This window comes from Ochotona princeps, chromosome 9 (genome assembly GCF_030435755.1).
Source record: "Ochotona princeps isolate mOchPri1 chromosome 9, mOchPri1.hap1, whole genome shotgun sequence".
In the NCBI taxonomy this organism is placed as follows: Eukaryota; Metazoa; Chordata; class Mammalia; order Lagomorpha; family Ochotonidae; genus Ochotona; species Ochotona princeps.
Genome location: NC_080840.1, coordinates 35,235,130 through 35,263,118, shown reverse-complemented (window position 1 = coordinate 35,263,118; position 27,989 = coordinate 35,235,130). Strand labels below are relative to the sequence as shown.

At 37.9% G+C, this 27,989-nt stretch overlaps 1 protein-coding gene across 1 annotated transcript in view; it reads left to right on the top strand.

Annotated features, from left to right (window-relative positions):
- The window catches only part of CPQ (carboxypeptidase Q), a 353,449-nt gene that overhangs the window by 20,955 nt on the left and 304,505 nt on the right, over positions 1–27,989 (top strand). Inside the window, exon 2 of the mRNA XM_004580618.3 lies at positions 9,081–9,288. Within this exon, the coding sequence (XP_004580675.2) occupies positions 9,081–9,288 (208 nt within the window). The remainder of the gene's footprint in view (positions 1–9,080; positions 9,289–27,989) is intronic.

Genomic DNA, 27,989 nt, shown 5'->3' with positions numbered 1-27,989 from the left:
TTTAACAGTATGACATGGCTGCTTGTGTTTGTGAGAAATGATATCTGATGGGTTAGCTAACTAAAGCTTTCAAGCGTGTATTTAAATAATCTCTAGAGCTTTTCTCCTATTTAAGATTCTTTGATACTTAGTTTTTATGTGTTCAGTCACTGACACTTGGTACATTCTTCAGGTTTGTTTATTTTATGCTGTTTGGTGTTGATCGTTTGATCACTTTGTTGTATGACAGGAAGAGGAATGTAGTTATCTAATTTTCCCTGAACAATCTGCTAAGGTATCATATGTCTATTCTGTATCTCACAAATCAATTATAGATTATTAAGACTACTGATAGAAACTTTAATTTCCTGGCCCCAGGGTTCATCAATTCTCTCAATAATGTAATAACTAACATTCAAAATCAGTGACTTACAAGGCTTATTTCTTGTTCACTTTGTACATACCAGCTGTTTGTTGGTGGTACCTTAGCTCTCACCTCAATTGTCTTTTTTACACTAGAACCTACATTGAGAGACCAGTTGTAATCTAGATCATCCATTCTCATGGTTGAAGGCAACAGGATCTAGGAAAGACAAAGCCAAATCTTTCAATAGATCTTTCTGATAGATTTTGTTTTATTTGAAACCCTGTTAAAGAGATAGATGGTAGATTTAAAAACTCCTTATCAGCTGTGACAACATACCAGCCTAATTATCACATGTCCTTGGGTTAGAGTCAGTAGAGATGGTATAGCCTACAAGTTGATGCACAGCAAGTGTTACATTCTTGAAAAGAATGGGAGGAGGGTCTCTTGCTTTTGTGCTCTGTTTTGCTATTGCTTCTGAAAAGCCCCTTCCCTAACCCACTCATTCATTACTCCTACCCTTGGCTGTTTGTGGTCCAGAGAACTTAGGGAGCATGGTTGGATGTTACGTGTACCCTATTGTGGGGCTTTCCGAAATGATGCTTCCATTATTGCTTTAGTAAAAGCTAGACTGATGCACTCGAGACTAGCTCATCTCTGAACTAGGGAAACTCAATATTTACTGAAGTCACACCCATTCTTACTTTTATACCTAGAAATTTGGTTTGAAATGAAATTTTGAATGAACTACAGTTTCTGCCTCTTTCTATTAAATTTGTGTTCAGAGCTCTTAAACTGATTTTTTTTGTCTTTTAGTGCTTAATAACATGCAGAGTGATTTCACTGCTCTTATCCTATAAGATGCTCACTAGAAGCCCAGTGATGTTAATATTACTATGATCATATTTTAGATAGGCAAAGTTAGGCAGTGTATTCAGGATAAAAAAAATCTAGTAATTTTTATAGCCACTGTTTGTAGTGACAGATACTTATTAATGGTGAAGAAATACCTTGCTTTAAGCACATCTTGAAGAATTCATTATGAAATATGAAGATATCTTGTTTTTTATTTTTAAGGAGTAGAAAAAGATGGCTGTTTCACTGAAAAGGTTCACCTTAGATTTTAAATTATCATCTTTGTCTTGTGATTATTAAATTTTAGTATGCATAAAATTTTCCCCAGCAAAATCATGGGGACACAGACTTGACAGTGTGGGTTCTGGGCACAGACATCGACATAGCCAGTTTTCTTAGCATGGGAAAGTATATGCCAAATACATGCTGCTGTTCCAAGTGATCCACAAGGCTGTTATCTCCTTCGTCACAGTGCTCTCAGCTGCCCTCCATATCTTTCGCTACCTGCTGCAAGCCTGGCATGATACTTTGTACACTGGTATTTTAAAAATGTGAATCTGCATTTGCCTGACCTCTCTGTCCCTACCAGGTTCCTTACTACAGCTGTCAGGTTTCCACCCTGCGAATTGCCATTCTTTCCATCTCAGTCCTCACTTCTCTTTTCTACCTTTTCTGCTAGTGGCTCCTAGTAAATTGACTCGCATGTCATAGAGTCTGCCTTTCCAGAGAAGCTTCCCATGTCCCCTAAGTGAGGAGAACAAGTTCTGTTTGTCTACAGTAATCAGAAAACTCTCCTGTGTGTTATGCTGCCCATCACTATGGCCCATGGGCTGTTCCCCTTAAATACCACCTGAAGATGACTGAGGTGCCTTTCTGTCACTATCTTCGCAAGTCACACAGCAGTTCCCAGGGGACACTTCACAGTTGTCCTTTGGTTTTCTTCTGTCTTCTGGATTCTGAGGCCTCAAGGTCCTCTACATCTAGCTGGAACATCAGAATTAGAAAGTCATGGACCAAGAGAAAGGTTTTCCATGATATGCCATATCCAGGTCTGGCAGGGGAATACCTCACTCGAGGTGCTATTTTGTGGAGGTTGGGAAATTTGGTATGGTGAATTTAAGTTTGGTGAAAACAATGTACTCTGGCTCAACTGCTCTATTTCAAACTGTTGAGTGTCATACAAATGTACGGAAGGTCTTAGGAAAGTTCATGGATAAATATGGGCTGTGAACAAGCTATGCATTGATTTCAAAATTGTTCTGCAATCAAATGAACTTATTTTTTAAATTCAGTTTTTATGAACTCTGAAGTTTCTTCATATTAGGTGACAGTCATTTGTGTGAAAGCTTTCACTCACACACATCAGTCATCATTTCAGAGAAAAAACAGTGGTCTAAGAAAAAAGTAAGCGTGTTCAAAAGAAACATATATCAAAGCAAACAAGTTGTTTTGGAAAGAGCCCCCATTGTGCTTTAAAGGCTATGTATTCCCTGTGATCACTGCAAAAGCTGATCAAGATGCTCAGAGCCTGACTGCCTCGCCACATTGCTACGGGGACAGTGAAAACAGCCTAGATGCTGAGATAACCCAATTCCCAAGAATGAGTGTATATTCTGTGCCCATTGCTACTATAGTTCACTGGGTTGGATCTCTATAAAACTTGAGTGTCCGTGTTTTTCATGACTTAAGCACCATGATTCTGTGGTTGGTACCTCTCCACTAACCAACATCTCCATATAAATTCTACTTGATAGAGGACAAGATCAACCAGCTGCGTTGTCTGTGCCTGATTCTCAGACATCAAGGGTGGTAGGATGGCTCTTGTTGCACCTGCACTAGCAGGCAGGCACTGCCTCTCCAGGGATGATGCTAAATCATGCTGATATAGTCAGTTCAGGATTTTGCAGGGACCATTTGGTTATGAATGGAGCCAGATCTCAAAAGAAACAGTTTGGAGATGATGGGTTTCATGCCTCTGGTTTATCATTTGCAACTGTGCCTTGCCCTTGACCTAACTTGTTTTCAGTCAATGAGTTTTAATTTTTTTTCTGAAAATTTATTCAAGGAGATTATTTTCTCCTTCACCTCCCAGAATTATCAGAATGGGAAAAGGGGTGCCATTCATACCTTGATTAAAAACTGTAAGATTGCATGCTGCTCCATTGTGTCTCTGGGGCCTGGCAGGAAATTTTTTATTTACTGTAAATGAATAGATGCTTCATCCATTTGTCTCTCTACTTGCTTAGTCTTTACCTGAGATGGTTCTTTCTGTCATTTCTAGGTCACTGAGTACTTTCAGTTTCTGCTTGTGTTTTTTAGAGGAAATTTCCCAAATTTCCATTGGTCCAAATTAATACTGGTCCCTGTTATTATCATGTAGCATTTTATTCTGTGATTCATTTAGCACTTGTGACAGTCTGAATTCTTTTGTAAATTATTAGTTACTTGTAAGCAATGCAAATCTTAAGAATAAGATTGATAATTATTCAGTTTCATGTTGTCCCAATGTACATCATGGAGTCTGGCTCAGTTGGATGGCTGTAAATTTGCTGAATTAATTTGAATGTTTAAGACTTGTTCTTCCATGAAAAGGACATTGCACAATCATGATATTCTCCATAAACAAATGGACTCTCAGAAAGCACCGCTCTGATGTCCTTTTGTCTGGCTTACCATGATTTTGCAATTTCCTTACTACTTCAGGCCAAAACATTGAGTTTCTAAGAACAACTGTTTTCTCTTCCCTGAAACTCTGAATTCAGGAAAAATCAACCATTCCAAAGACCTAGCTTTTTTGTACACACTGGAAGATTATGTGATGGGAGTTAAAAGTTAGTTTCCTTTTGTATGTAGCTGGACTTCTTTCTGTTTGTGGTTATACATTCTTCTGAAATCAATCAATATTCTGCAACATGTCACTTTGAGTTGAGCACCAGATACACATTGTTTTAACTGTAGTTTTTTCCTTTAGGTGGTAGAAACAATTTATCACTCTCCTTTCACTATGTGCTTTTTTAACTGTTCTGAAGAATTGGTCAGAGAATATCAGGTGTGGACTCTATGTATAGACTAGATGATCTGAAGCAGTTCTAGAGTTCTCAGCATCTGCTGTTTCTGCAAGGACATTGTTGCAGTAATGACACTTGGGGCAAGTGGCTTAAGATAACAAGGAAACTGGGGATTTTGGTTCTCTTTATGTAATAAATTAGGCTATAGCCAAGAGAGTCCCCTTTGGGGGCATTTTTAGCTTCAGTCTCATGCTCTCATCAGTAATTACTGTAATTCTTTGCATTACTCTAACAGTCTGATGAGCCTTTTCCTACATGAGACCTCTAACTAATTCCCCCATAGTAGACAGGTACCCAGGATGATCATGTCAGCCTGGCTTATGAACAAGACCCTGGGTAAACTGAGAACAGACAGATAATCGACAACTTAGGCAGACTTTTGTAGGCCTATGTGCTTTTTCTTATTTCCCCTCAAAATGAAAATACTGAGCTTTTCTTTTGGTGTATTTTAATTTGTGAGAGAGAGTGTCAATGTAAGTAATAGAAAGAGCGTGAGCCTTGGATTCTCACCATCCGTAGTTCCTTTCTCAACAGTAATACCTCGCAACTGTGTTAGTCTTATTCTCTTCATTTCAGTGTCCCCAAAACTATTTTGCAGAGATTGGAGTAAACAATAGACACTCAAATATATCTGTTGGTGTTGTCATCAGTTATTCTGACGTGTAAAAATATGCAGGTTCCTTAGAGGAACATTGGGAGAATCATCTGGGATGAAATTTTATCTTTTAGTTGTTTCTACTTTAGTTGTTTCTGTTCGATTGTACAGCATGTATATGTGTCACATATGCCAGTTACCATCTTGGACACTCATGTAACACTAATGAATAAAACAAAACTTTTTAAAAGATTTTTTCTGATTGCAAAGTCAGATATACAGAGAGGAGGAGAAACAGAGAGGAAGATCTTCCATCTGATGATTCACTCCCCAAGTGAGCACAAATGACCAGTGAGTGCTGCACTGATCCGGAGCCAGGAGCCAGGAGCCAGGAACTTCCTCCAGGTCTCCCACACGGGTGCAGGGTCCCAAGGCTTTGGGCTGTACTCGACTGCTTTCCCAGGCCACAAACAGGGAGCTGGATGGGAAGTGGAGCTGCTTGGATTAGAACTGGTGCTCATATGGGATCCCGGTGTGTTAAAGGCGAGGACTTTAGCTGCTAGGCCATTGTGCTGGGCCCAAAGCAAAACTTTTGTTAGCCTCTTCTTTATGTATCTAATGTTATTGTGATGGATAAAACAAGATGTTGATACATGCTATGGAAAGTTCAGCAACCTACATCCAAAAGACTGTTAGTATTGGGATACTATTAAAATGTGGTAGGCCTTATTGCAAATACAACACACATTTTATGTTCTTTGGGACTTTTGTGTACTACCTTTCAGAATGGAGACATAAGAAAAAGGGGGAGAGTTGAGTAAATTTGTTTGCTGACTTCTGGAAGAGCATAAGGATTTTCTTTGGAATAATATGCAAAACACAAACTAATAGAAAAGGGTTAAGTTTTCCAGATGGCCTAGTTTTATTTACTCAATTTGAATAAAAATCTTACTAAAATGTCTTCACCATACCCTGGCTTCCCAAGTGATGACCATCAAATGCTGTCCGCTGGGCTGGTGACTGCTGAGGTTATCATCACCATAGGTGTGATTGTTGTTGGGACTGTAATCAGGCCAGCCTACTAGGGCCAGCATTTCCTTCCCATAACCTGAGCTGTAATAATTGTGAGTTCTTCCCACATGTGACTGGGGAAACTCAAGTGTTAAACAATGAAAACTTTAACCATACAGTTTCTTTCAACAACAACAAAAGAAATAATTCAGTTAAGAAATGGGCAAAGGACATGAACAGGTATTTTGCAAAAGATGAAATTTAGATGGCCAGGACACTCGTGGAAAATGCCCAGATTCACTAGTTATGAAGGCAAATGCAAATAAAAATTGCAGTAAATACTGAGAGATTCATTTGTTCCATGCCTAGATGTTACCTAGGTCCCCTGAAAGCCCCAAAAAGAGTGGCTCATCATTCAACCTTCCAGAGTGGTGTTATGGAAAAGGACAGGAGTTCAGAGGGCAGGGAATGGGCATCAAAGAAGTGATTCCTCTTTTTCTTGTAAATATTTATTTATTTTTATTTTTAAAGGCTGACTTACATAGAAGGAAGAAAAAGAGAGAGAGAAAAAAAGAAAGAGAGGTCTTCCATCCACTGTCACTCCCCAAATGGCTACCATGACCAGAGTTGAGCCAATTTGAAGCCAGGAGCCAGGAGCTTCTTCCAAGTCTTCTATGTGGGTAGAGGGGCCTAAGACTTGAGCCATCCTCTGGTGCTTTCCTAAGCCAAAAGCAGGGAGCTGGTTTGGAACTGAAGCAGCCAGAACTAGAACCAATAAGTTGTCATAATCAGATGCCGGCACTGTAGGCAGAGGATCAGCTTGCTGAGCCACCAGGCCAACCGCAAGAAGTGATTCTTGAATGACTCCTGAGATATGAAGGAGTGTTAGTTACACAATGAAATTAGGGGAATGGAGCGAGCAAGGCAAAGTGTCCCATAGCATGAACAAGCACAGAGGAGTGAGATAGCATAATGTGAAGATGAGAACTTTAAATTCAGTGTAGCTGAAATTTAAGAACAAAAGGAGTGAGTACATATAGATGGAGAGTAGCTTTCAAACATAAGCTAAAGTGATGGATTTTTTTAGTAGAGGCAGGAGAAGAAACAAAGGAAAGGGAGGGTTACTGCTGTGGGTAGACATGACTGTTTAGTGGTTTAAACAATTTACTCTGGTGCCTCTAGAAACTGAGCTGGAGGCTGGGATCCAAGGGTTGGTGGAATTACCAAGGAGGGACAGTCACAGAGAGAGTGTTTGGTGAGAGTCCATGTAACTAGGTGGAAAGGAAAACAAGGGTTCAATAGATTTTGATTCTTAAAGAATTAAATTACCAACATTTGGCAACTCATTTGATGTAGAGGCTGAAGGAGACAGAAGAATGAAAGATAACTGTAAGCTTTCAGGAAAATAGGTGAGGTTAAATGCAAGTTAGTGGCAATACATTTTGGTCTTTATCTGCTAATATTGCTGCACATTGGTAACTGCAGTGTCTAAGTTAAGTTTGTTCTCTTCAGAACAATGCTCTCATTTATTAAAAGAACTGGTTTTTAAGTATAGAGTGTAGTACCACTTTTGTGTAACTTTAATTTTGCACCAGCCTATAGAAATGTGTCAAAATTTGGTTTTATTTCCAGTGGCTCCAATTCAGTCATCAAAATTACCCCATTGCTGGGCTATCCCTTGAGTGCACCATTGAATCTGGTATTTATTAGAAACAGCCGAAAGTCATCAACAAATACCCATAGTATGCTAGCAATAATGTTAGTCAAATTTCAAGGTAACTCTAGGTTTCAAAATGTTATGAATCTCAAAATCTGTCTAGCCGAATCCTCATTTATATTTTTATGGACTTTTATGGACATTTATGTGAAAAGCTAGAAGTTTCCATGCTTTCTCTCATTACACATTGCTGTTTGTTTTAGATTATAAATTAAGTTCTGTTCTGGGTATTGGTGGAGGTGTGCTTATGAAATTGTACCCAATCACTTTAAAGTAAAAGTACAAATTTAATTTGGATGGTGGAACCAGAAGTCAGAGAGGAGCCAACTCAGAGGGTCCATTACAATGATGCCAGATAGTGACAAAAAAGTCTTTAAAAATTGACAGTACATTTTAAAAGGGTTATCCAAGCGACATGTTACAGTTAACATTCTAATGGCATCTGTTAATCTTCCTCCCACCCCCAAAAAACTAGTCCTTTAGTTGGCAATATTAAGGAAGCATGCCAAAATGTATGCTGATACTTCATTTCTACTGACAAATTTCATGACTACATACATAAAAAAATCACAAACCAGTCGGCGCCAGTCACTTTCTCATAGATAGTTATATTTAGCCCTGCATCTGGCCTTTGTTGCTAAATATTTGTTCCTTGTCATTCTAACTGCTCTATCAATTTGAGTCTTCAGTGATCTGGCAGTTTTTAAATGACTTCTCAGGAGATGTGAAACCATGTTCCCTAATCAGGAAGAATTGGGCAAGTCTCGTGTGAGGAAAGAAAGCACTGTGAGCAAGGACAATAGGACAGTTTTACAATGTCTGTAAAGTTTTTATGTGAAGAATAGTATTGTGTTTGGCGGTGAGTAAGTACTGTAAATTGAGAAGCATGGGAAGTTTGCACATTCTTTAAGAGTATTTTTATACAAGGGGGAAAGAGAATAAACTGACTTTTTGTCCTCTTAGGGAAAGTTAACATTAACCATTTATTACAAATTAAGTTTACAAAGAATAATGTGTACTCTGCACAAATTGGCATCCTTAGTGTGATGTCATTATAATTTATTTAGCAAAATATCTGCACAGTTCTATGAAAATATATATTTGTCTCATTTAATCCCAAAGGGAGTTTATTGTGTGTTTTTTTTAAATCGAATGATCAATATGTGTTTCCATGACTCCTTAGGATGGGAAAGAAGGAACTAAAAGAAGCTGTCTTATGAAGAGATTTGTGATTTGCTACTAACTGGTTCAGTGAGTTGAAAAATGTTAAGCTGTATATTATATTGGTTTGAATGCCTTTTCTCTCTCATGGGAAGAAAGAGAATTGAAGGATTCACTCCTACAATTAGCTAATCCTACAATTTTTCTCCTATGCTAAACAACTGTAAAAGTTTGACCTTCACAAACCTGATGTGGCAAATACTGCATGTGTGCCAATTCTTCCTTAGTGTGGAAAACCGTGAGTTGATCCTGTGTGACTTTGACTTCTAGGCATCACAGCAGAAGTTCTGGTGGTAACTTCTTTTGAAGAGCTGCAGAGAAGAGCCCCGGAAGCAAAAGGAAAGATTGTAGTTTATAACCAACCCTACGTCAATTACTCAACAACGGTACAGTACCGTGTCAATGGAGCTGTGGAAGCTGCCAAAGTTGGGGCTTTGGCATCCCTCATTCGCTCAGTGACTTCCTTCTCCATCTACAGGTTGGTCATGCTGTTTGTTTGAAATTCTTCAAATCTGGTTTGCCTGGGTTTTCTGTCAATGGGAAATGCTTATGAAAGAAAAATGAACTTTTCTGATGGGATTTCTCTTTATTACATGTGTGATCATTCATTTGTAAGATCTTCTGGTTTTTCAAAATTCCAAGCATGAAGTGTTCATTTCTTTTTTCATTTATTATTTTTAATTCATTAATTACATTGTATTATGTGACACAGTTTCATAGGTACTGGGATTCTCCCCACCCCTCCCCAAACCCTCCCACCATGGTGGATTCCTCCACCTTGTTGCATAACCACAGTTCAAGATCAGTTGAGATTCCCCCACTGCAAGCATATACCAAACATAGAGTCCAGCATCTTATTGTCCAGTCAAGTTCAATGGCTTCTTAGGTATACCCTCTCTGGTCTGAAGACAGAGCCAGCAGAGTATCATCCCTATCAATTAAAAGCTCCAACATACCATCAGCAAAAATTTACATCATTATGGAATTAATTGACATAGTAATGAGTAACCAATATGTTAAAAGTAAATGCGAGTTCTTAAGTGTTCATTTCTTAAACAAGCAAGCAAACAGAAACCACAAAAAAACCTTTGCATCGTCAAAGATCCCATAACAGTCCTTATATAAATAGCGTGTATTTACATTGGAGGTAGAGACGATTACAGTATGCATTTAGTTAAAAATTCCCAAGGACTTCAGAGGAAGTCAAACTGTTTTCCCTGTTAATAGAGACATGAAATCAATAGAGTGATTACTGTTTTTGAGGCCATCTATGATGTAGTGGGAGGAGTTGTGGAATTCAGTAGCTGTGGAATTAGACCTAGTCCTGCTTTTGAACAACTATTTGGCTGTTGATATTCTTCCTTCAAATTCATTAATTGATTATTTGAGAGAAGCAGAGAGACAGATGGAGGGACAGAATGCACTCATCCTCCAGTTCACTCCCTGAATACCTGGAGTGAGCTGGATCTGACCTGGGAGTGAGGATTGCTTTCCAGGTCTGTTACGTGGTTGCAAGATCCAAATTACTGGAATTGTCAACTCAGCCTCCTAGGGTATGCATTAGGAATAAGCTGGAATCAGGAGCTGTAGCTGGGAATCAAACCTAGGCACTCTGTTATGGGAATGTTTTATAAAACAGCTCCACATCTCATAATTCTCTTTTTCAAAACTGTGATGATAAACTATAAAAAATGTAAAAAACAATTTCAGTATAAATTGGGAAGAATTTATTGAAATGTATTTAGTTGTTTAAGTCTATACCATGTTTGGTGATACTGTTTTACAATATGAGACCTTTCATGCTCCTTTTAGTCCTTTAGAGGCAAATTTCAAAATATTTTATTGATCCTCAGTTGTAGAATGGAAGTCAGTATTGCAGTGGATGAAAAGGCCGACCACACTAACTTGTAAATCTCGGCCCTAGTTTATAACTACACATGGTCATGTCATCCATTAAGATTAAAGCACTTCAAAGATATAGATGAAAAAGCACAATCTTTGTGCTGTTGTCTAGTCTAAGATATTAAAAAATCTTAAATAATTTTAGATAGAATTTTGTGGAGGTCATTCTTAGAACTGGATTTTTGGTATCCTTTTTAAAGGAGAACTCACTTTGCGCAGTTGTTTCAAGCTGAAGATGCAGCTATTTGACCTTAATTGACATTCCAGATTCTTGGAAAGAAGATAACCTGGGGAGATGTCAGCAACCAGGAATCCCAATGAGAGAGCACTGTATAGAAGTGTAAAGGGAAGGAAAGAGAGAATTTTCTTCATGAGGGATAAGTTATCTTCCCAAGGAAGGAAGATAGGGCCTATTGAAACCACTTGTTAGAACTTTATGACGGAAAAGCTAGTTACGCTTATGTCATAGTGCTAAAAATAACACTCTTTGTAAAGTCTTTAAAGGTTTTCTAACTGGTGAACTAATGATTGGATCATATTCTTTTGCATAGTTAAGCTTCCCAGGAGGGATGCCCTAAAATGGCAATGCCTGCTTCCCAGCTTAATACCTCAGCCATCATTTGGCATGACATATTCAGCAAGCTGTGGCCATTTACCATGGTTTCGCTGGTCATGAGACTTCAATTACAGAGCTAGTCTGGTGCATTGTGAATCTTGGGGATTGACAGGGTCTTTATTTCAATATTACTACTTATAAAACTAATAGATTCCCAAATGCACAGTGATTTGCCCAGTTCATTGCATTTTTTGGTTTTACCATAAGGAAGACATATAGAAACCTAGACTATAGCCTTAGAGTTCCAGAAGAATGGTCCGGTATAAAACTCGAAGTTGGCTGTAAGCATATAAGCTTTGGGGTCAACAACATGTAGTGTTAAAAGGACTTATTAATAATTTTAGGTCTAGACTGTATTTTTGTTATTGATTTTATATTTAAATGCATTTCACTGCTAACTTTCATAGCTCTATTCTTTCAGCATTTCTAAATATATAAATTGATTTTTATATAATGTATTTGAATCTTGCATATATGTGTATGTATATATAATCTTGATGTTCCCATATCAAACTAAAAAGCTTTACATGAGGGGCATCATTATGCATATTTCTAGACAGAAAAAATGAACTTTAAAATTGGAAATAGCTACATGCTTAATTCTAACTTCTTGAAAAATGAAAACCAAAATGAAAATTTCGCCCACTTCTTCCATACTTTTTTGAAAACCAGAAGTTTCCCTCCATTGTATTCTACATTTCTGTCACTAATTGCTAGTCCCTTAATCATTATGCAGACTAATTTATACTGGCTTTTCCTAAAATGGAACTTATTAAGGTCTCAAATACTGTGAGTCTTCAAAAAGCTCATGGACCTGGTGTGAGTGGGTTGCAAAACTTGATAGTATACATTAAAGTAAATCTGTCTTCAATTCCATCTTTCTTAAGATTTGATTTTTATTGGAAAGACAGATTTACATAGAAGAGGAGAGACAGAAAGATCTTTCATGCTTGGCTCACTTCCTGGCCATAAGCAGAGAGATTTATAGGAAATGGAGCAGCCGGGATACCAATGGGATGGTACCAATGGGATGGTACCAATGGGATGGTACCAATGGGATGCCAGTGCTTGCAGGAGGAGGAGCAGACAGTTGAGCTATCATGCCATTCCCTTTAATTTCATCTTTTACAAACTTTGTGAAATGTCGTCATGATGGTTTAGTTGTCAGTTGGAATGGTTATTTTTCAGGCCATCATCTTGCCCTCACAACCCCACTTTAAATCACTCTGATCATTATTGAATGTCTCCAATATTTCTTCTCTGTAGCTTTCTGTGTCACTTTCCCATTTTTCTTGTTCTGGGAAAGTGAGAAATGGTTTCTTTTTAGTTCCTTTCTTGCTTTTCCTTTTTAGGTCTTTCTGTCTTCTTTATTTCTCTGATTTCTCATTCTGAATATTCTACATGAGCAATCCTGTCATGCTTTTGGCTTCAATCACCATTTACTGTGGCAGTTTACAACTAACCTCCTATACACCCCAATGTTCCATTCTGCCACTCTGAGCTCTAAACCAGTATGTGCAACTCTGTTGATTCTTTTTGAGGTTGCTCCAAGGTATGTCAGTTTTAGGTGTTTGTTCAAAATTCATCCTTGAAGTACATTCTTCAGTGTTTTCTATTTCAGTGAATATAATAATCTTTTCTGACTTGTGAATCATATGTGCCTTGATTATTTTTCTGTTCCCTGTCTATCATTGTTGTTGAATATCTTGTAAAATCTGTTCTTTATCAATCATTTCAACAAATACATGTTTTGTGACTCTATTTCCTAGCATCAGTTTACGTTTTAGGAGTTAAAAACACTTTCCGAGTGTCCACCATACTTCCTCCAAGATCCGTGACTTTGCATATGTGTTCTCTTGTGCTAGCCTTCATTCCCCTTGAAGAGCTGTGTGAAGAGTTTCTTCTGGGCAGTCATTGCAGCCCAAGTAGGCTATATGTGTGAGGAGGTTCCAGTCTCCTTTTGCTGTGTCACAATGTCTTGGAGGTAGTTTTGATTTGTGCTTTGGTAGGGTAGATCAACTTTTGCAGTAAACAACCTCAATGGTACTCACAAAGCAAAAGAAGAACCTCTCTTTTGCTCTCATATGAGAGGTCTTCAGATAATTCATGGAAAATGGCTACCATGAAAAAAATGCATGTATTTCAAAAATATTTACACTAAAACATTGTAATTCTTTTTCCATTTGCTTTTTTAATCTCCTTGTAGTTCCCAAGGGTTATTCTGCAAGGGCCTTCTGCTCTAATTGTAGACTGAGAGCTCAGATTCTCCATATTCATTTAGCAAGTAAGAGGATAGAACACTTAGAGCCAAAAGAAAGGTGTTTTCCCACAGTTATCCTTTCCAGAATTTCCTGGGGATATCTACCTTCTGCTGTGATCCAGCTGATCAGGTTACTGTTAAGTGGGGGCTGGGAAATGTCTTGTGTTTTTATGCCAAGTATGAAAGTTAAAGAAGATTGATTAAAATGAAACACAGCACAACAAACCAACAAAAGACTATTCTTCCCAATTTCCTAACAATACACTCGACTATAAATTCCAAGAAGACACTGGTGATTCTATACATGCATACAGTGACTTAACCTCTGTACTCCTAATATAATGTTAGATACAATGCAATCACTCAGGAAATGTCTTTTGAAGAGATAAAGATAAGCCTTCCTGAACTTTAAAAGTAAATCATGGCAGGGCTCTCATGACAAACCAGGTGACCCAATTCCTTGTTCTCTCTGACCAAACAAATATCAAGTTTAAGACAACTCAAACTTTTTGGACACTTTTATTTGTAAATGGGGGAAAATATTCATTTTCCCAATGGGCCACATTCTACATATCTTTACTACAGCAATTATAAACAATGATGCTTTGAGTTGTTGATTAAAGAAAGGCTTGCTTTTTTCTGGCAAGTATTTTGCATTGGTTATATGGACCTAGTATGTGTGTATGTATTTGCAGGCTGGCGATATTGGGTCTTTCTAGGGAGCTTGTAGAAATCAGTAACACTATATATGCTATAGTGGTTTCTGCTTGCCTTCAAAACTGGAGAACTCATGAAGGATGATGGTTTTGTCACTAGTGAGTTGACATTTACCAGTGCCAGTGCCAAAATTATCCATCTGGATTGCAGCAGTCAAATGATTATAGCATATGAACTCAAAAGAAAGTCTACTATATTACCTATTTCCAGTATCATCTCCAGGTTATTTACTCTGATTTCCTTATATTGCCATTATTAATGTTCTTATACTCCAATTTACCTTCCAAGGAAGACATTTTCTTTATTGATGCATTTATAATGTGCATACTTCCTCTTACTTTTAAGTAACAACTGGGCCCTTGTATTAGGGCTTCTTCAGTTTTTCTGAATGTACCTTTCTGTCATGGGTAATATTTTAAACAGAGATTTAATCAGATATTTCATTTCTACAGAGGGAGGTTTCTCCTTCAAACCATTTGTCTTACGTTTTTTCTAATATGCATTACTTTTATTTTTTCTTTATTTTTACATTTTATTTATTTTTTATTATTATTTTGGACAATCTTGACATAATTAGGGTAAAAAGGTTCAAGCACTACAGGAAGATGGGCAAGACAATTAGTTCCGTATTATTTCCCTAATATATCTGACGTAAAATCTTGAAGATATGAAAGAAAGGATGAAGACACAGAAGTTGGAAGTGGAATGGAAAAAAAGAAACATGAAAAGGAAGAATATGAAAAATAGTATCAGAATTTGGGAACTGGTTGGATTTGAAGTGGGGGAAAGGAAGGTATCAGATGTTGAACACAGATCAAAATGCGTGGAATGTCTGTGTTCAGTTCAGCCAAATATATCTCAATAGATACTTACAGGATCAGGAAAAAAAGAAAAAAAGCACAGACCTTGTGGCACATCTAACATGTGCAGAGCAAACGTTAGCTGAGCAGATTAGTGTTCAGTTGCTTGTTGGTAGAATGTTTTCTTGCTGGTGTGCCACAGTTTGTCAGACTCCTCCACCCTATTTTTCTTCTGCTTTATTCACTTATGTCACCTGTTGAGGTTCCATAGGAACTTGAGCTCATGATACCTGATGTAAGGATCTTGGCATGCAAAAAGAAAATGAGTTGGGAGGAAACACAGTTTCGAGCAGACTAACCCCATGCATCTTGTCTGTAAATTTGTGATAAAAGCATTTCAAAGCTTATACTTTTTTATCCACTTTTTAGTCACCCCAGGCCAATTTTAAAATCCAGGCTGATTTCCTTGCAGTGCAGCACGCTTTTGGACTGCTGCCTGCTGCTTTCTCTGCATGCCAATTCAAGAATATAAAGCATTTTAAAAGATTTATTTATTTTTTTATTGGAAAGTGAGATTTACAGAGAGAAGGAGAGACAGAGAGAAAGATCTATCCACTGGTTCACTCCCCAAGTGGCTGCAATGGCCAGAGCTCAGTCATCTACTGCTTTCTCAGGCCAGAAGCAAGGAACTGGATGGGAAGTGGAGCAGCTGGGATATGAGCTGGCGCCCGTGTGAGATCCTGGTACATGCAAGGTGAGGACTTCAGTCCTAGACTACCACGCCAGGCCCAAAGCAATTTTTATTGTCTTCTGTAGGTTCACTGCCAAACATGCATTTTTTTCCTAGTTACTTTCTATATTTTCCCAGATAATTGAATAGAGTTTAAGCTTTAGATCAATGAACAAAGCAAAAAGGCTCTCCCTTCATTTTACTATAAAAGTTGCATCAGTGTGTGTTCAGGAGGGACTGGTCTGCTGATGAAACTTGGCTTCGTAAATACTACTGGCTTATGTTTTGCTTCGCTGGTCCCTTGTGTCCTGTATTGATGCAGTGAAGAGGCAGAGCAAGAGCAGCAATCAGCCTGCAGATGACTGAGAGCTAATTAAACATTCAGTTGGGGGAGAGCAATGAGTGAATCCAGGTGATGTTTATGGAGTGTCAGGGAGGGAGAATGCCTTCCCATCTGGTGAGAGAGATGGGAAAAAGTATATAAATCAATCTCTATAATGATACTTAATTAATACAGAGTCGATAAATGACATAATTGAAGCCCTGCTTGGGCTACATCATGGTGTTAAATAGCTTCAAAGAGGGCTCTGATTAAAGCCATTACAATTTATAAAACATTCTTCATGTTAAGAAAGCATTTGATGAGATTTTGCATGAACGTTTTATAATCAGAAGGCCAGATTAAACATCCAGAGCAGAGGTGAAACATCTTATGAGGTCTATTTTGGATGATTTTTAAAAGCCAGTTTTCTAGGGAGTGAAAAAAGAAAATAACCCTGTCCCACTCTCTGAAATTTCTGAACAGGAAAACACTGCTACATATTTCACATTTAGGTCATTTTAGATTTTTTTTGATGTCCTGGTGGTTTGGTTCTTGAGTATGACCCTAGGATAATTAGCTATCAAGCTCGATTTAAGTTGTTTTGAAATATTGCTGCAATGGGAGGGAGAAAATGGGGATGTGTGCCTGCTAGTGAAAAACAAGAAGACTACTGTGACTCTATAAACATTACAACCCGGCCAGCCTTGATTGAGGCCCCTTCTTTCCTTCCTTCCTTCCTTCCTTCCTTCCTTCCTTCCTCCCTTCCTCCCTTCCTCCCTTCCTCCCTTCCTCCCTTCCTCCCTTCCTCCCTTCCTCCCTTCCTCCCTTCCTCCCTTCCTCCCTTCCTCCCTTCCTCCCTTCCTTTTCTTCTTTTTTTTTTATCTCCTTCATTTTGTTTTGGCTTAATTCACTTTGAGGCTCCTGACAGATGCCCACTAATCAGGCAGAATGCCAGTTCTCATCATCTATGCAGGTGGAGGCCCATTGTGCTCTCGTGGGGGAAGCGAAAGCAGACCCACACTGCACAGTACTGTGTTCACTTTTCATCCTGGTTCTCACCAACCCCTGTACTCCAACCTCACACCCTCTTCAATGTTTGAGAGACAGAGTGTTTGAAAAGCCTTTGTTGGAAATTCCAAAATGTTCTTCCACTGCTGATATTGCTTCAAGTAGTGTGACAGGCATGTTACCTCCTAATGCAGTGAGCCAGGCCGGGGAGCACTGAGCTACAGTGCGAGTTTTCTGTGTAGCCTCTTGCCAGATGTGTGACTGGCATACTGGCTAAACTCTCAGTGCCTTAGTTTCATCCTTGAGATGAAATGTTCATACTAGCAGAGTGGTGAAGAGAGATGTTAGAGCTTGACACATAATAAATTTTCAATATATGAAGACACCTATTATTGTAGTCTTGGTGACTATTGACTGGATATAGTTATTGAATGAAAAGAGGGAAAAATTAGGGAAGGAGAGGAATGAAGGAGAAAGAAGTGATTAATTTGCTAATATCATTATTATAATTGGTGGGTTATAACTGCAGTGATCTGCTTGTAAGACAAACACATTTGAGTCTCTGTGTTTAGTTTGTCTAAACTCTGCTGGGGCTGTGTGTTTACTATTCTCTCTCTCTCCCTCTCTGGTTTGGCAGTTTTCCTGGAGACAGCATATCTTATTCATCTAGGCATTCCAGGTCTGTTTTACACCAATGCTGGGATGATTGTGTAGAGTCTCAAGCAGGCTAACCAGTTTACTAACGTGTAAATTCAAGCTGTCACAATATCATATTCACAGACATTGAATAATAATATAGCTAATTGCTATTTATCAAAAATAAAACTTCTAGAACCTGAGAGCAGATTGTATAGTTATGTAAATTTTGGTAAAGTATTGCAAACTGCATATTACAGTGTTGCTTTGTGGAGCTGCTATAATTAATGGTCTGTCTGCATTTCTAGTACAAACTGTCATTTTTCATCTGCCTATAACCTTGATATAAGAATTTATTCTAATTTACAGTCATAATTTTTGGAATATATATATATAAATGTTCATTTTCTGTTTTCCAGTTTTTTGATTATTGAACACAGAAACTTAAGAATCAGATTCCCACGGCATGCTTTTCTGAATCTGTAGTTGTAAAAAGAAGTTAATTTATTTTGAGTGCAGATTCAAGATTACAACAGTGTTGTTTGCTTACAAAGTGCCCTTTGAAAAATGTCTAGAGTCGCATATGCAGCAAAAAGAATCCTGAGTAACTTCAAACCAATCCTTTTCACATACACTTTTGTTTCTCTCTCTCCCTCTCTTTCCTTCTCTGCCTTTATCTCTTGTTTATTTCATCAAGTTAGAGATAATTTTTACAATCCTCTTGCTTCTATGTAGCCTTTTGGCTCCTTTAACCGCCTAAAGAAAGCATCTGATCAAAGTGCTACCAGGGGAATTTTCAAAATAATAAGAATAACAATCCTTATTTGTGAGATTTGGAACAGGCAGACTGAGTTACAAACTGGCTCTGCTGATTACATACGTTCTGATCTTGTATACCTTGCTTAATCACTCAGAGTTCTGTGGTCTCATTTTTAACATCGGGAGGGTTCTTTTCTAATACAGTTACTGAGAGAATTAAATATCAAAACTTGACACAAAACCTGACACTTGGGAAGGAACCAGTAAATTGTAACTGATACATTTTGTTATACATTGTAATTTATATAAAGTGAGTAAAAATCTGAACTTCACAATACTTTCCACCCTTCTGCCCTCCTTTCCCTTTTCCACTCTCCCATCTGCTTTATTATGACTTTAAAAAAAGTATTTCCAGTGGCACACATTCGTATTCATGAAATTATTAGCACTTCATTAGGTAAAGAATTCAACAAATAGCAAGTTGAAATAAAATCCACTGTTCAAGTAAATATTGTAAGATAATCAAATCTCAAAATGTAAATTTTGCTCATAAATTATAATGTTTTGTGCTCTGTGTATTAGGTACCATGTGTCATGGAAAACATGATATTTGGCTTTTCTGGACTGGTTCATTTTCTTAAGCGCAATGGTTTTCAGTTGCAACCATTTGTTGAAAATACAGGATTCAATTTTTTTTTAATGACTAAGTAAGATTATATAGTATATATCTACCACATTTTTCTCTAATTATTCATTTATAGATATCTTGGTTGATTCCATATCTTGGCTATTATGAACTGAACTATAGTACTTGTGAGAATATGGACAAATTTCTCATGTGCTGAATTCATTTACTTGGATAAATTCTGGGGAGTGGGATGGCTGTGTCACATTTTTGAACTGTTGTATTTTCTGAATATTCACGACACTAACTTTCATACTGGCTGTACTAGTTCATATTCCCACTAACAGTGGAATAGAGTACCTATGGATATTAAGTGGTCATCTAACTGGACTAAGTTGACATCTCATTGTGGTTTTTATTATCACTTCCCTAGTGACTAGAGTTCCTGAGCATTTGTATATATATAAATATATATAAATATATCTTGTATAGATATATCTGTTGGCTATTTGTATTTCATCATTTTGAAATTTCCTGCTCCTGCCCTTTGCCTATTTCTTAACTGGACTGTTTGTTTTGTTGCTGAGTTTCTTTGAATATCCTGGATATTAATTCTCTATCAGTTGTTTACTTTTCAGATATTTTCTCCCATTTTGTTGGTTGCCTCTTCACTTTGCTTATGGTTTCCTCTATAGTACAGAAGCTTCTTACTTTAACATAATCCCATTTATTTATTTTTAAAATTTCTTTTGCTTCTGGGGTTTTTTCGAAGAAGTCTTTACTGAGCTCTATATTTTGCAGAGCTCTACGGTTTGCAGAGTTTTTACAAAGCTTTTCCCTAATAATTTGGTGATAGTAATCATAGACTTAGCCTCTTGATCCCCTTTTAAATCATTTTTGGATAAGGTGTAAGGTAGGGGTATTACTTCTTACACATAGTTTCCATTTTTACAGCAGTGTTTTTTGAGGAGACTGTCCTTTCTCCCTGGATTTATTTAGTTTGTCAAAACTTAGTTGTGTGTGTGTGTGTGTGTGTGTGTGTGTGTGTGTGTGTGTGTGTTCATTTCAGAAATCTATTCTGTTCCATTGATCTTCAGGTCTGTATTTGTGGTAGTACCAGCCTTTTTTTATTACAACCAGCCTTTAGTACATCTTGAAGCTTGGTATTGTAATGCATCCAGCTTTATTTTTGTTGCTTATGATTGCTTTAGCTCTTCAGGGTCTCTTGTATTTCCATATTTATTTTAGCATAAGTATTTCTAGATGTGAGTAGGATGTCATAGGTATTTTGATTGGGATCACATTGAATCTGTAAATTGTTTTCAGGAGTATGAACATTTTGAAGAAATTAATTCTGCCAATCAGGAAACATGGAATATTTTTCTGGTTTTAGTTTCTTCTATTTCTTTAAAGTCTTATAATTTTCATTGTAGATATTTATGACATCCTTGGCAGTTTCTCCACACTGATGGTTGCTTTGTGAGGATTTGGGGAAAGAAATAAGCTTATTCCCACAGTCATCTGCTGGAAATCTTCCCCTGACTTGGCTCTGGTCTAAACTTGGTGTCAGTGTGGTCTGCAAGATGCTACGTCAGGCCATGTCAGCAATGACTCTAGCTGCAATGATCTGCTTCTGCGTTCCTCTCCTGATCTGCCACCTTGCTCAGTCTCTGCACAGTATCTATGCTTGCTGCTGTGCGATGATGCTGTCCACACTCCTCCGTGATGCCTCTCTGCTCCTTGTGGAATTTCCACTGCAAAGTTGTCTCCAACTCTGCCCTGGGAATGCATTTTGTCTGTTTTATTTTTTATTTTTTAGCTAGATTTCCCTAATCAAAATCTTTATGTCTTCCCCTATTTTGGGTGACTCATAACTGACATCTTAATCCTGGTTGTTATCATTATCATCATTAGATAAGATGGGACAGAGCAAGTAGGTTGAGGAGAACTGATTTATGTGCAAAAAGGAGCAGCTCTACATATCTTCTCTGTATGGGTTCCAGGGATTATTGATTTAATTCCCAACTTCAGGAACACTGTCCTTAGTCTCCCCAAGTCTTTGACTTAATCTGAAGCCCACTTCTCTTTACTACTCTCTCTCTCTGGCTTCACATAATTTCAGTTCTTAAAGTTGTTCTTACGTGTGGTACCATACCACGGTTGTGGTGATTCAAACCAGTGATTGGTGGCCAACTGACCAAAATGCATTCAGTGAATATTTTATTTTGGAAACTACCAAGCCATTTTCCATCCAAAATCTTTTTACACCTTCTTTCCTATGTAGCTGGCTACCTTTTTCTTTATATCTCATGTTTCTGTTTATACATATAAACAGAAATATATACTATGTATTATATGTATATGTATTTTGTGTATTTCATGTACACATTTTTAGCACATAATACTTTTTACTCACCTTCCGTCTTCCTTTTTTTCCCTTGTATATTTGTGATTACAGACTTTAAATTTATTTTGCAATCACAAGTTTAATTCTCCATTAAGTAAATAGTTCAACAAATGGGAAACTGAAAAATCACTTTCATAGGAATGGAGACAAGTGTCATAAACAATAATCAAATCTTAAGATGTCAGTTTCACTCATATATAGTTTTTGTGCTCTATATTTTCTACCACAAATCAGAGAAAGCATATTTGTCTTTTTTTGGGTTTGGCTTATTTCACTGATCATGATGGTTTCCAGTTACATCCATTTTGCTGCAAATTATAGGATTTCTTTCTTGTTTATGGCTTACTGGTATTTCATCATGTATATATCGCACATTTTCTTCATCTAACTATCAGTTCATGGACAACTGGATTGATTCTATATCTTATCTATTGTGCACTGAGCTGCTTTAATATTTGTAGGGGAACAGCTAAGTCTTCCATGTGCTGATTTCACTTCATTTCGGTAAATTCCCAGAAGTAAAATGGTTGGGTCACAATGTAGATCAATGTTTGGGTCTTCCATAACGGTTGTGTTAGTTTACATTCCCACCAACAGTACATTAGGGTACACCTTCCTGCACATTGTACCCAGTATTTGTGTTTTATTTCTGAATGATAACGATTCTGACTGGATGAGGTGAAACCTCATTGTGGCTTTTATTTGTACTTCCCTAATTGTCAGTAATCTTGAGCATCCTGAGCATGTATCTGTTCATTTGTGTTTCATCTTTTGAAAAATGCCTTTTCATGTCTTTTGCCCGTTAATGGGATCCCTTTGCAAAGGTTATTTTTCCGAGTGATTTCCTGAGTCTCCTGTGTAACCCTCTCTTTCAAGTGCCTTTACATAGCTCAGAGTCCTAATGATATTTGGTTACTTCTGCTGGCCTTTCTACTTGCTTGTGTGAACTTTCTCAGAAGACAAATAAGTAGCAAGGAGACTAAAACTACATGTTTTTGCCATTTTATTCGCAGTATCCAGGGCATGACTTGGCACATGGTAGGTACCAAAGAGATACTGTTAAATGAATATTTTAAAAATAATGAAAGTTATGCATATTATGCCAAGGTTATTTTCTTTATCCTATTCTGATGCATTGATACATTACTTCTCAAAAATTTTTTGGTGGAAAAATATCAATCTGATGATGCAGAACAAATGCTGAACAAGTTATATACACTTTTTAGCACATTGCTTAACTTTTCTCCCAGATGTGTACCATTTTATACTCCCAGCAACTTGTGATCCACATTTTTACCTAATAAGATACTATCATTCTGATTAATTTTAATGTTTCAGATAATGTTATTAGCCTCTTTATCAAGCTTTTTATTTGCTTTTCCCAAATTTCTAAATTTTCCTTCATGAGGGGTCAACTCAAATATTTTATTCATTAATAATAGCTGTTAATTATTATTATTAGGTAGTAGGCATTCTTTGTATATTCTAGGTTCAACTTCATAGTCAGACACATGTTGTGATACTACTCAGCCATAAAAAGATTATAAAATGTTGTCTTTCTCAATAAAATGGATGCAATTGGAGGCCATAATTAGTGGCAATATACCAGTACCCACAAGATAATTATTGTGTGTTTTCTTTAGTCGCGCTTTTATCATTTGACACTTCTGAAGACTACAGGCAAACTGTTTGGATCATTGTACCTATTTGGTTCTGTTGTGTTTTTGATGTATCTTTTAAAGACTGTGGTTAGGTTATGATTTCTATATGTCTCCAAATGGTTCGTGTGCTAGAACCTCGGTTCCATAAATGGTGATTTCAAAGGTGGTTGAACTTTTCAGAGGTGGGACTCATTGAAGATGTCGTGAACTTTGGCACCATCTTCCCCAGAGGGACGCCATTCTCATCTTGAGTTTTCGTGAGAACAAGTTATCGTTCACAGAGCGGGGCTAGGGCCTCGCTGTTCTATAGCTTCCTGTTCACCACACGACCACTCCGTCTTGTACACACTACCAATTCCGTGCCATCTCCTGTATTATGACAGCCAAGCAGTCCCTCAGCAGAGGCTGGATTGAGAAACCACTAGACCTCAGATTTTCAGTCTCTAAAATTGTGCATTAAGTAAACTTAAAAAAATACTCAGCCTCAGAAATTCTGTTACAGCTACAGAACTAATATCTTGTTACTTCTTGATTTGATTCAGATTGAATAGTGTTGGCAAATATTGCACATGTACCCTTCTATTGTCACAAATAATGTCACCTTTCCATTTTAATGAAGTTTAATTTGATCACTTCTATAAGACATTATCTCTAGATTTCTTCATTGAATAATTGCTTTACTCCATTGTAGGGAAAAACATTTTAATTGTGCTTTGAGACCTTGTGAATCTTATATTTTCTGGCAAAATTTCAGTCAAGGGGATTTTAGTATTTAGCAATCATCCTTGCAGAATCAATCATTGAATTGGGTAAGGTAACTGCTTTTTAATTTCATCATTTGTGCTACATTTATTATCGTGTCATTTTCATTATCTGACATGCTTTTGTAATAAGCAACTTGTCTATCCTTCTTTTCCTCCTTTTGTTCCTGAGAGTTACTTCATGATATTTTATAGCATATATGATAAAATCATTAATGTTATTACTCTTTTTGATAAAGCATCATTTTAACATGCTTAATAAATGTCCACGTTAACATAAAATTAGCCCGAATACTTCAAAATCAAAAAGAATTCACTTTTTTTTCATCTAGTTACCTAAATCACCCATATAATTCACTTAATTAGGGTATAATCAATATTGTTTATGCTCAACTTTTTAAACTTCTCCTCAAGCTATAGGCAAGTTTGCCTTGTACCTAAGCAGGTGTCGTACTGCTGGGAGAAAAGCAGTCAATAGCTAGCGGGCATTCTGAGCCTGGTTAATCTGAACTTGTGTTAACTGTGCCACTATGCCAGCATAGTTGCTTATTCAGTTTTAAATTTTATTTTTGTTTAAAGATAAATGGGGAATGTGGGGAACTCCACTGGACATGCCTTATGGTAGGGAACTACAGATTGCCCAGGGAAGGGGTCTGATGATGTTTTGGAGTGGGAGTGGCTGAGGACATGTTTGATAGGGGAGGGATAATTTCTAGGGTCTTCTGCAAACCAGACTATTGTACTCAAATGTAGGCAAGGGAGTTGAGACTAATGCTTTAGAAGGGGAGAGACTCGAAGACATTTCTGGGTCAGGCCAAGGCATCCATCCACATGGGAGACTTGGGCTGGCCTAAATAGCATTGTCCGCCACCCACTGGTGCACACAAAAACTGGGACTTGGGGACATGCCTGGCTGGGCTAGGCTGCAGTACCTGGCTATGAATGTTGGAACATGGGTGGGCCTCATCAGGCTGCACCATAGCACACACCAGAACATGGGAGAACCAGATCTAGGGATAAATTTTTTAAAATCTTTTTTTCTTTTTTTTTAATCAATTACATTGCATTATTTGACACAGTTTTATAGGTACTAGGATTCCCCCCACTCCTCCCCAAACCCTCTCCCCATGGTGGATTCCTCCACCTGTTGCATTACCACAGTTCAAGATCAGTTGAGATTCTTTCATTGCAAGCATATACCAAACATAGAGTCCAGCATCTTATTGTCCAGACAAATTCAATGGCTTGTTGGGGAGACCATCTCTGGTCTGGAGGTAGAGCCGGCAGAGTATCATCCCTATCAATTAAAAGCCATGACATAACATCAGCAACAATTTATAACATTATGAGATTAATTGACATAGTATTGTATAACCAACATGTTAAAAGGAAAATGCAAGTTCTTTACCACATCCTGTGACTCCTTCGTTGACATTTAAATTTTAGTTTATACACAACCGGGTCCTATACACCTTAAAATGGCTATAGATTAGTATTCAGCTGTCTCGTGTCTATTTTCATTATAATATTTAGCATTATATAGCGTTGAAGCATAATTTTGCTGAACTTGGCTTTTTTTTTTCTTTTTCTTTTTTTTTCAGGTAGTCTAGACTGGCTTATAACTCTAACAAGACATATGTCAATAGTTTAGGTGCAGAACAGTTTTAGGAGGGGTGTGCAGAGAAATCCTCAATACCCTAATGAGGAGTAACCAATCTTTGTGTCCCTCCTAGTAAGGTATAAGTGAATTCACGCTGACCGTTTCCTGTCTGATTCCAAACTTTCCTTGTTGTTCTCTATCTATTCTAGGGTTTGTTTATTTTGAGGGGTTTCTGGAGCGATCCTGATGGTCATTGCAAGAGAGGGTGTGGACCCAAGGTTGGAACCAAGCGAGGACCAGAGAAAGCTCCTCTCCTGATTCCCCAAGGAACTTTACTGTTCTTTTGTTTCTGCGGACTGCTCAGGGCTCCTGGCTGTTGTTCTGACACCCTTGGATCCTGCAAGGAAGGATTTGGACTGCTTTCATCCCATGTGGCAGATCCAAGCAGGAGTGGGTGACCTCAGAGTTCTTGGCCTGCGAAGACACTCCAACTGCCTGTGGTCTCCTTGGCAGTTGGGATGCAGTCCTTGGTGCTCGTACTGATGGTCCTTGGTGAGAATCTGTGAGTCTTCAGGGTTGGAATACAAGTCTCCTCCTGTCCCCCTGGTTGGGGATAGATTTCATAGCAGAATTGTGTGCTTGCCTCTGTAGTGGTAGTGGTGGTAGTAGTAACCACTGTTTTATGTAGAGAGCTGGGGGACAGCAATGGCTGAGCCTGGCTGAACCACAGAACTCAACTGGCAGGAACCCACCTATTACTCAGGAAAACAGGGACTTAGAGGAAGCGGGCATGGACCACTGGCACATGCAATGGCTAAGACTGAGGGACAGACCATACCAAGCAGGCCACTGATCCCGTTGGCACACATGAGATCTGAGACGGTGAGCAGACCTGGTAGGGGAACCTAGGAAACTTTCCTGTTAAGTCACAACTCCCGCTAGGGATCACAAGATCCAGGGCTGGTAGCAGGCCAGGCAAGTTTGTAGCACTTGTCAGTGTTTGTGTGGGTTGGGTCTGGGTACAGGCTGGACTGAGTCAGGTCTCAGTACCTGCTGGCAATGAAACCAATAACTTCTCAGAACTATCAAAACCACTCAAATGACGCCCTTAAAATACTCTTTCTCACACTGGGGTCTCTAAGGTGTCATCAAATGGTCATACCATTTCCAGATGCTGATGTAGTTTGAGTGCAAGGAATGGTCCCCTTTATCTCTTCTGTAGAAACAGGAGAAAAAAAAACAATTGAAAAGTTTGTCCCACCCACCTTCCTCTGTATCCTAATCAGAGACCCACTCAACCATGAGTTAGGGTTAGCATTAGGGTTAGGTTCCCTCTCAACTATGTGATCAATTATTTTAAAAGAAAATAAAGAATTTTAAAAATAACTTTTGACATTGAGGGGTTGGCATAGCTAATAAAGTAGAAGAGAACTGCCCAGGATTACTTTATTTCTGTTGTCTTGTTCCTGCTGCTAGAAATGGGCATTGATAAATAAGAATTATACTTTTGAATGAATAAATGAATTCCTAACCAAAAAAGAGAAATTAGATCCTTTACTCCAGATCTAATTGCTATTGATTTTTAAAATAAGTGAGCGAAATTGTTAAATCCAGTCATTGCCTCTGAGTACTTCCAGACTTTCTATTTTGAATGTGCAGTGCTAATATATAGGAGAATGTCTTCAAAGCATTCTTTCTTTCCAAGAAAAAAAGGGGGGGCTCAAAATGCATCTTTAGAGGCTTGTATTGATCTTTCTTTATGATGACCTTATTTCGTATCTGTGGGGTAGTATGTTATACTCTGAACTTGCCATTCACTCATCTCCCCTTGTTGTTGCAGTAGTGACACCTGCCAGGGTGTAAACAGGAATATTTTACAGCTTAGTGAATAGCTGCTGCTGCAGTGATTGCTGATCAGCAAAATAAATATTTGACACCTACGAGAATAATTCCATTTTTTAAATTTTCTAGTTTTATTCATTCAGTGGTTCAGTAAACATTTATTGTCTTCTACAATTCAGGGAAGGATGGGATCTAAGTTTGGTTGCAGTAGGTGCTGAGTTAATTTGGGACCTCTTTAATAGAAAGAATATAGAGTTGCAAATACATATTTAGAAATAAACTCAGTATTGAAATCAGCAAAATAAGAAATTGTCATAGGGGCTGGCATGTTGACTCAGCTGGCTAATATTCCACCTATGAGTGTAGCTGGTTTGTGTTCCAGTGGCTTTTCCCATCCAGCAATCTGCTTGTGGCCTGAGAAAGCAGCAGAGCATGACCCAAAGCCTTGGGATCCTGCGCCTGTGTATTAGACCTGGAAGAAGTTCCTGACTGTTGTGTTGATTTGGAGAGTGAGCCAGCAGATGAACTATCTT